The sequence below is a fragment of the Chondrus crispus genome, genomic scaffold (assembly GCF_000350225.1).
Source record: "Chondrus crispus Stackhouse genomic scaffold, scaffold_155, whole genome shotgun sequence".
In the NCBI taxonomy this organism is placed as follows: domain Eukaryota; phylum Rhodophyta; class Florideophyceae; order Gigartinales; family Gigartinaceae; genus Chondrus; species Chondrus crispus.
In genome coordinates, this window is record NW_005179036.1 from 2,173 (window position 1) to 12,504 (window position 10,332).

General features: G+C 47.9%; 1 protein-coding gene across 1 annotated transcript; it reads right to left on the reverse strand.

Moving 5' to 3' along the window:
• Window positions 1-2,705: 2,705 nt before the first annotated feature.
• CHC_T00009417001 (ATP dependant DNA helicase RecQ) lies at window positions 2,706-6,615 on the reverse strand. Its single transcript, XM_005714066.1, is given in 2 exon segments — window positions 2,706-2,915; window positions 2,932-6,615. The coding sequence occupies 2 exon segments, from the start codon at window positions 6,613-6,615 to the stop codon at window positions 2,706-2,708; spliced, it is 3,894 nt and encodes a 1,297-aa protein (XP_005714123.1).
• Between the last annotated feature and the right edge of the window lie 3,717 nt (window positions 6,616-10,332).

A 10,332-nucleotide genomic window follows, 5' to 3' on the forward strand; every position in this document is an offset into this window, starting at 1 on the left:
AATGGCATGTTACCTGAAAGAGGATGATACTTAAAATAACAATTTGTTAAATTGTTGTAAGAGCCATGAATGGCATGTTGCCTGAAAGAGGAAGATATTTAAAAGAGCAATGGGAAAAGGCGGTTATTATTACGTTTGGGGAAAACATTACAATAGGAGCATGACGATAGGAGCGGTTGCGTATTTTCAATGTGTGCAATTTTCTTCATTGGGCGGTTTTGGGGTTTGAGCGATGAACCGCATTCCATACGGCACAAGTTTTAGATGGGCGCGTCATTGACTTGGAGTAGAATAGCTTTTTTTGATATCTTCATAAGTAGAGCTTAGTAGAACTTACATGAGGAAACGATTCTGAGGTGGAGAGAGAGATTTAGAGAGAGAGAGAGAGCTACCACTTGCGCACGTTTACTCGTTGTTTTTGTATAGAAGGACGATATATCTGTGAGAGAATGCCTTCATCACGTCTTAATGTCGGAGATATTGTGTTATTTACAGCAGGGATTTAGGGGATTAGGGGATATTTCCTTTTATAATATAGAGATTGGGATTTAGGAGTAGGATGGTTTTTGTACTTTAGGGATTCGGTGGGATTCGGAGATTTAGAGGAGTAGGGGATATTTCCTATACCCATGGGTTGGACGGATGGGAGGTTAGGCGTCGAAATTGGCATCGCTATTGAAGATTCCTGGGATGGAAGGCCTACTGGCTCCATAAAATATCTGCAAAAATTATATCAAAGCACGGGCCAAAACACTCCGCACGCTCCGTGGCGGATGGAAGTCCCGAATCTCGGACGGAAGGCCTATTCGTCGGATGGAAGGTTTCATCGCTGGTTTCATCCCTGTCGCAGCCCTCGTTATGATCATTCTTGACATGGCACTCACCTGTTGGCTACTTTGAATCCCACCCTTCCCGCCTTTCAGGTTTGAATGCCCTTTTTCCCGCCTTAAAACTGTACTCACTGGCTCTCTCTCTTTTGACTGCTGCTTTCCATCTAAGACACCCATCCATTGGCCATTCCCTCTGGAGACACCCATCCATTGGCCATTCCCTCTGGAGACACCCATCCATTGGCCATTCTTTCTTGGGACACCCGTCCATTGGCTACAGAATTCGTACAACTATCACCTCGCACATCTACGCCTTCGCCCTGACACTGTGACTTTCATGCAATCGTTCCTTTCATCCACCACACCCGTCCATTGGCTGTGCCCACTTGGGACACCGGGTCGGGGTATACCTGCGGGGTTAGGGGGAATATAGGTTATAGGGGTTGGCTGCTATTGGTGGCTAGTACTAGCGTGCAGTTGGGAACGTTTCGAAGTTTATTGAACTTCTTCATTAGCTCAGAGTTAGCGACGAGGAGTGCGGTGCTCGGTGTCGCGATCGGAGAGGGGGAAGGTACTCTCCTGTAGTGCTGTGCCTATTTTCTATATGATTTTGTGGGATGGCCTCTTCGCATGGGTTTTGAAAGTTAGGGGGGAGTGGGAGTCTCATAGTGTGTGGTAGTCACGGTAGTATGGTGTGTTCCATATTGTTGGAAATATGGGTCCGAGTGAAGTGGAATGTTCAATTGCATTAAGCATGTGATTATATGGCATTGATTTAGGCTCGTGTTCAATGGGGGATTAGGGGTTTGAGCTGACACTAACAAAGATGGCACTATATGGCGACCCCCCTGTAACAAAGAAAGCAAATCTGCAGAAGTGAAGATAAAAACTTCATGAAAACATATATAATCGACGGCTCTTTGCAAGCGCGTTTACTTGTTTTTGGTAGTCCACTGATCTCATCTTCTAGCAAAGACCATACCATTCTGTTGATCATTGCTCTATCATTGCTCGTTACATCTGCTTGTACATCGATACTCATAGCACAGCTATCGCATACCCGGCCCTCCTGTCTTCTGTCCAACGCCGAGAAATGCCAATGAGAAATTCTACACTTTACGTGATCATTCAAAGCTATGTGACTATTCCTAGAACACTCTTGAATATTAATCATCCAAAACTACATGCGTATTCCTAGAACATTCTGAAATAGCCATGGAGCGACCCTGAATAGACCAGGGTCCTCGATTTCTGCAAATTTATCTGCTTCGGAGTCGTTCTCGTTACCACGGATCCATTTTTCAAATTCTTCTACCGTCTTCACAGAAGAGAGATGCTGGAATGCATCACGAAGCTCTTGTCTCATGTTTGTATCATTCCAAACTAGAAGAGCCATAGAAATAATCTTCTTGATAGGACAGTTGTTCTGACCAAAGGTTTTCGCTGGGTGCACAATAGACCCTAAACAGAAGCGGACACCACAACAGCGACATGCCCCTACAATACCCCGAAACATCGTACATTGTTTCACGCCATGTCCTTCCTGGCCGCATCGTAAACAACGACGGTTGTAGCATGCCCAATACCTTTCATCGGCATTGGGTTTGTGTTCCACGAGAGACGATTTCTTCACACTACATACAGGACAAAAGAACTTGGTCAGGCGAGGAGAATACCCAGTGCATATGTCTTTTGCACTGGCCGAGGTCTCAGAGGCGCAACTGCTCCACGCCTTCATTCGCGAGTCCTTACCAGGGCGTCGAGGAGGCGTAACCGTGTCCGATGGAGTAGGGCGTCGAGAAGGCGTAACCGTGTCCGATGGAGTATGCGCAACTTTCGATGGTGTTTGCGGAGATTCTGTCCTCTTTGGAGCGTTCACGCGCTTCCTTGTAGGTCGAATCTGAACTTCTTTCCTGCAGGTGTCCTCGTTTTGGAATTCGGAAGCACGTCTACGTAAACGTATTCCACTTCCTTCGGAAGAACAAATATCACAAGCCTCCATCCCACGTTCTTGACAAGGTCGGTGATCAGAACACCCGTCCATGAACAGGTCCACCAGCCACCGACGACACTCACCAGCTGCTTCTGTAAGCCCATGTACAGGACCGAAACCGGACAATTGCGGTTCAACTGAATGATTGAACTGATCGATAATATTAAGCACAGTACTTTTGGCAGGTTGGCCGTCACGACCGGCACGTCCGCTTTCTTGCACGTACTCAGTGAGCGTGCTTGGAAGACCAGCATGTACGACAATCCGAACAGTGGAGATGTCAATGCCGCATCCAAATGCTTTCGTTGCAACCATGACGTGCGGAAGTCCATCAGATTCATCTTCCCAGCCGGATTGCATTGCATTTCTGTCATCCTTTTCCATACCTGCATGATATTTGAAGCAAGGCATGTCCGGGTTCAGGGTTTGTAACATCATACAGAGCGAGTCACATTCATCTTTTGTTTGCACGTAAGTGATGGCTCTGGAGGGAGATGTACCGGAAACGTTACGCAAATAGTCAAGCATTTCGTCCACCTTACGATTGAGATTTTGCCTCTTCACGTTGTAAACTTCATACCTGATGTTCCGTCTCGACGTTTTCTGACGCACAGTGATGAAGTCTGACAATCCACATGCGGAAGTAATTTGTTGTTCAATGGACGGTGGGGCTGTTGCCGTTAGAGCGATAACTGGCACATTGACGAGTTCTGGACGAATGAAACCGCGCAAGTACTTCATGGCTTCTCTGAAACTGTGCCATAATAAAACCAGATGGCACTCGTCCACGAATATTGCATGCAGCTTATTCATAACCTTTAGTTCCCTAAGGAAACATTGATAGTCTGGTGAAGACAGATGCTCGGCGCTGGCGACAACAATACGTGCCCCGGCTACATCCCGCGCATTCCACTGACAGGCTTGGATACCTGCATCTTCGCAGCGTTTGATAAGGTCAAGCTGCAGAGCCACAAGTGGAACAACTACAACCATCACCTTTGTCTTGTGAGTGAAAGCGGGAAGCATGAAAGTCAACGACTTCCCGGCACCAGTTGGCAGGACGACCAAGGCGTCGCTCTTTGGTGCTACACAATGCACGACTGCCTTTTCTTGTTCCTGGGACTTGAAATGCGCGTCACTTTTATTGAGAAAAATCTGCAATTGCTTCAGCAGCGAAGGAGGTTGACAGATTCTCTTCTCGGGCAGAACGGCGTATCCCTCGGTACCAACCCATTCATTTAGTCGCCTTTTCCCAAGTAAAGAGTCGGAGATATGGAGAATGGCGTTGTGCAGGACCTCAACGCGAGTTTGAAGAGTCATTTCAAGACGCGAAATGTGACTTGTGACATCGATCGGATGGGTCCCTGCTGATGCATTAGTATCCAGTGCACTAGCAGTCATTTGCAGCTGCTCGTAGGCGTTCTCGTAAGAACACGGCTCCCCGTCAAACAGCCCAAGTACTTCATGCCACGTTTTGGAGGCCTGACGGAATCGCTCAAGCTGGCTAGCCGTCAATTTCTTCATATCAAGGGCGGATACACCGTATATCTGGTGAGCGGTATTCTCTGAATGTCCTGCCTGGGTGTGAAGCATTCCCGTGCAGTTTGTTTCGTGCTCCTCGCTATGCGCGAGGAAGTTTTTCACTACTCCACTGTGGTACTGCCGGTATTGACTGGTTCCAATTGGGATTCCCGCACTTTTCATTACCTTTTCGAAGCAGTAGCGCAATCGACAAATTCCGAAAGGCTCTCCACGGCTGGCGAACAGGTGGTCACGATGCCTCTCGCCTAGTGATATGGCACTGTCCACATGAACGTGGTCAAATTTTCTGACAGATGAACCTTCTGGGACCTCATTGGGTTTCGCGAGGAGGTCGACGAGGGCATATTCGACAGGGCGAATAACTGTTAAGTAGATGAGCAAGATACCCGCAGTAACAGCATCAGGATATCGCGCAATGGGACGGCCGACACCATCGTGCACATTGCGACCCTTGTGATACGTAATGACAGTAAACACGAGTCCTGCTTGAGTGAAGATGTTCCGCTGTCCTACTGCCGTATTGCAAACCCGCAAAATCCCCAACTCGGATGCCCTTGCCGGTGCTCCTGAGCATACCTGCAAGAGCGTATATATATGTTCTTGTAGACTTTCGCAATCTTGTAGATATGCTCTGGCTTTGTCTTCGTTCAGGGATGTGTCCGATTCCAGGAGTAAGGGCTTCAGTTTGCCTTGTAAGGCCTGAGACCAATGAAAAAGATGATGTTGGTTTGCCTTGTGCATTCCAAACCAGTAGCCAGGAGTTTGATCTGTCATTGTGTCGTCCAGGTTTTGAACGGACGACCAGAATGCATCTGTAATCCTGAGTCCATTGAGCAGTTTTTCTTGCATCAATCCCAATGAAATTTTCTGCAATTGCTTCATTTTCAATCCAAGTTGCGATAAAGAAAGCTCGATTCCATCAATAATTGCGCATCTCGGATGCGTCGGACAGATTAGAAAGCGAATATTATGTACTTCCCCAACCTTGATGCGATTACAGACTTTCATGCAGTACTGCACATATTGAAGGCCATTATCCACATGCGGGTGATTCAGTTTCAAGACTCGCTCCCAAGACTCGGTAGTGTCGCTAGAGCTGTAGAGATATATTTCCATCACGACTAGGCAGCGAGCAAAGTGCTTCACGGCTGCGAGAATGGGAGTCAATTCGCTGGCGTTCGCAAATCGGTACTCGTTTGAGCGATCGAGAATGACACTGTAGCATGAGATGAACAAGGCGATTAGTTCGTTGCTTTCGTTGTGACGAAAAAGGAGGTTCTGTAGGATATCATGGAAGTTTCGCAACTTGGATGCCATTGGTGCATTGGAATCTGCTCGCAGAGATTCTGCACTCCGAATGGCATCGGGAGGTATATATTGATACAACTGCCTGCTAGAAGACATCAAGTTGAAGACGAATTCCAGTACTTGGACCATTCTGTTGTCATAGTGCTCCACAGTTTTCCGACTAACAGCAATGTTGAGGTCCGACTCCATAAACGTGTGTGACTTGATCCAAACCTTCTGTTCGGTTATGTCGAAGGCCTGCTTGTGGTACGCTGTGACCACCTCGCGTGAAAGTGTGCGTATACGGCTGTCAGTACTCTTGCACAGGGAGCTGGCTTCAGAAAGTTTAAGCCCACAACGCTTTAAGTGAGTGTCGAAGCGAAAAACTGAAAGTAATGCGCTCATCTCTGAAATCCCGGCCTCGTTGATGGCAGTACTCGCTGGAGTGGCTCCCTGCAGTTTCCTCATGGATTCTGCGAGGACATCGGAAAAGAGGTCACCGCCGTTTTCTACGACTTGATAGTATCTGCACTTGTTTCCGCCAAAGATGGCCTGTCCCTTCACCTCATCGAGCTGACGAGATAAATGTCCCTTGCACGCTTTACTCGCAGCACAATTTCGACGAACGGAAGCGCCTTTCCGTGCCAGATATCCGCAGTCGGGGCACTTGTGACACAGTGCCGTGGGAAACCCTTCCAGAGGCGGAAGGGCAGGTCCGGAACGATATTCAACCACAGTCGTTGCCAAGTATTTGTGTCTCATCTCAGCAGCCGATGCATTAACAATGGGAGACAGGCTTCGGGCGTCTCCAATCTCGCCAGCAATCTGAATGCTGCTTTCATGCGAAATTAAATGGTTTCTCTTCATATGCTTCACTACACCATCAAATTCGACTGCGTGTTTGCACCGTACGCAAAATGGGAGATCGAGTTGCTCATTGTATACAACTGTAGGGCCATTCATGATGCGCAACGGACGACAGACAGAACTTTGTAGAGAGGAAGAAGTGGGAAGAGGAAATGAGAGGGGTCAGGGACTACGAGAACCTTGTATTTAGGGCAGGAAGAATGGCGGAGGGTGAAGTTTACATAATTATCGCAATAGTCGAGCATGGAACTATCTCTCCTGCTGTCGATGCATAGCCTGCAAAAATACTGCCGTTACAGTTAGAGAATGATCAAAACGTATGGAATGCAATGCTACATGTTTCTGCCGTTACATATCTCTAATAACAAATTGCTGGTCTCCTTGCTGGTCTAGGAAACTTTCTGTAACGCCCTTTAGGACGCCCTGCGCTCGCCAGGCTAGGGACGGATCCAAATGCCTAACGCTGAATGCTTTGGTGGTGCTGCTGCAAGGTTGATCCCGGGCTAAATTAGTGTGGGAACCTGCCACGGAGGTGAGTGGACAGCCACCTGTAAGAAGGGTCACGCCCATGTCACATCGGAACAATATCATACAGTGCTGTTCACTGTACCGTACTGTACTGTACTTTTCGGCAGGATACGACCGTCACACAGAGGTGTCTTCCTTTCCCAACTTCCTATAATATATTTTTTATATTCTCCTCAACATGTAGGCCTATTTGAGGTTCTCTACCTGTTTCATTGACATTCGCTCGCCTATGGGTCTCGTGATTTGTCACAGATCTCAAATGTATTTCGGTGAACAGTCTCCCTTTTGACATAAGATGCGGTGACAATTTAATGTTGCGACATTTGGGAAATGGTGGCACACATGACATCCTTCATATCATTTGGTAGAATACGAAGAGAGATTAAGGACTTTCATTGTTATGACATCAAGAATATAAGAAAAAGTGGTGGATATGTCAAATCGTATTGGCAGGAGGTCCGCATATTTCATGCAATGGCAATGAGTCAACATAATCCTCACAACATGAAAGCGAATCACTGTACACAATTTACATTATAGTCTTTTTCAGTCGTCAGCACACCATAATTTCTGGGATAGCAGTACACATCACAATTTTAATGGAACTCGGTGTCACACATCCTGGATTTTCATTGTAAACAGTCCATTTCAACTCCTATTTTTTCGAAACGATACACATAGCGAAATTAATTGGCGGCTGCGGTCCATTCTCGGACTTCAACGGTAATCGGTACACCAAACTTGGCGGTGACAATACGAAGAGGCGAATATTTCGGCATTTTGTTGCGAAATGTATGTAAGAATATTCCCGTCGTCGTCGGACATTCACCACCGCCGTCGATACCCATCCTTACGAGTGTGTCGCACCCGACAGCGCCCTACCTTGGCCATTCGCTTCTGCAGTATACATCATTTGCCGTTTCAGGTCAGGTATGTTCTCCCTCCGCCATTATACATTATAAAACCACCGTTTTCCATTGCGAAGCATTGCCGCCTGCATTGCCATTACTTTTCGAGAACCAGCACCGTTTTGCCATACTTTTATATGTCCACTTTTAACCACTTACCGCACGCTCAGTGCGGCTTACATACAGTACATCATACCCAAAGCCACCCCCCACCGATCCATATCCCTTCAACGCTAAATAGCAAAACGCTAAAAAGCAAAACTCCCATTATACTCAATAAACTCTCAATAGGAAGATAACTCAAGGCGCAACAGGCAAACTAGTCCCTCCCTCTCTTCTCTCTTCTCTCTCCTCTCTCCTCTCTCCTCTCTCCTCTATCCTCTCCGTGACAAGGAAGATGCGGTCACAAAATTTATTGTGAATGGAGTCCAACAGTCCCCTACTCTATGAAGATATCTCTAATGTAGTCGGCGAACAGTTCCTCTCCAGGATTGATAAGCCTCAATGCCTTGACGCGCATCAGCGTGTGTTTCTGCAACGCAGACGTCGAGGTCACTTTTGACACCGACAGATCATATGCAACGTTGACGTTTCTCGGATTGGCGAGACGACCGTCAACAAAATCTTTGTGATCGTTATCATCTGGGTGATAGCGGTGGTCGTTGATGAAAGCCCCGACGCAAAATCTGGAAGGGACGATTGAAATGGCCTTTTGTCCATCGATAAGGTCCGTCACATTCTGAAAAACTCGTCCCTGCGTTGGCACCAGCATGGCATAGGTCATGAAGCGTTCGCGGTCCACTCCCATAAGCCCTTCTCCGTATGGCTTGTTCTTCGATTTAGACCGAATAAGGTCATGATAGACCAACGTGCCGTAGTAGAGGCAGATGTCGTCGTCAACGTCGAATGTTCTTGTAGCAAAAAGCCCGAGTCCCGCCTTCGGATGCCGAACAGAAGAGGGCGCCAACGCTACGCCCAATTGAACTGCCTCTATCGCTCGGAGGGCGTGGACGTCTGTCTGATGAAAACGACCTTGTAGTTTGCGTTTCCAAGCGTTGTGCGGAACATTGCGACATTTCTGAATCAACTCAGGGCTTTCCCAGGCCGTTGAAAGATAGGCTAGAATGTGATCTGGAAAAGTCTGGTAGGGAGGTAGGCCCGACGGAGGTGCCCACTTCCCATTCCTGCTTCTTCTATTTCCATTCCTGTTGTGCACATACAGAGCTGCACCATGGATGTCGTCGTCCGTCATGACCTGACCTACGTCCACCAGCTTGTTCACAATAGCCCCCGCGTAGCTCTCAATGACCTTCTTCTTGGCGTGCTCGAAGCACACAGCTTCTTTTTCGCAACCAATAAATCTCCTTGCTCCATTATCCTTGTCCAGATTGAAACATGCGATAGCCGTTGAAAATGTTCCGGCAAACGGGTCCACAACAATGTCTCCTGCCTGGGAGAAACGACAGATGAGCTCTTTCAAAAGGGACACGCATTTCTGCTCTGGCCTTAGCATGCGAGAGGTATCTCTGATCTTGACCATGTGCCGTTCTCCCGGAACGAGGCCCATGACATTGTTAATGACATTGCGAGTCGCAGGGTACTCGGAGGGAACGTAGTTGAAACACTTGTAGTTCACCATGAGCCTCCCTTCCTTGAACGGTGGACCCTTCTTCATCACATGGATGACCACTTCTGCCATGTTGGACAGCGCAAACGTCGCGCGTCCAGGGAACCCATTGCATACAGATGGATGGTATATGCAGTACAGCGGAGTGGACGCAACCCAAAATGTGGGCTTGCTTGCTTGAGACGATGATGATGAGTCTCCAGACGTCGTAGGATGGGCGGTGAATGCTTCTCTCCATATAGTGAATTGCTGAGCGGAGCAGAATATCAGCGCATGCCCTCCTGGACGAAGCATCTCGTCGACGCAGTTAACGAAAGACTCATACTGTTCTTTCCGGATTTCATCGTAATCAGCATTGTTGCGTCCCCTGTCCCTTCGGACATTGAAGGGAGGGTCCGTCAGGACAAGCTGAACTTTTCCATGCAGCTCTTCGTCTTCGGTCAGGGCATCGTACGCTTCAATGAAAGATTCAAAGTCGCAGTTGTACATCCTCACGGCTGCTTTCCTCATCTCAGAGAAAACGATCCGCTCGTTGTGCACGTCCTCTCCCTCATTCAAAGCTTCCAGAGAGGCTTCATCCGACGCAGTTGAAGTGGATTCAGCCTCCCCCACCACTTGAAGAACGTGCCGTGCACATACGACCTGACTAGAAGCAGAAGCCAGATTCGTCGTTGCACCTGGCGAAGGAGGAGGAAAAGGATCACCGGGAAGAGCCGCTGAGGAAGCGATTTCACTCGTATAGGATTTGAC

Excerpts from the sequence above, each read along its gene's own strand:
- CHC_T00009417001 (XM_005714066.1), bottom strand. The coding sequence starts at position 6,615 with ATGAATGGCCCTACAGTTGTATACAATGAGCAACTCGATCTCCCATTT.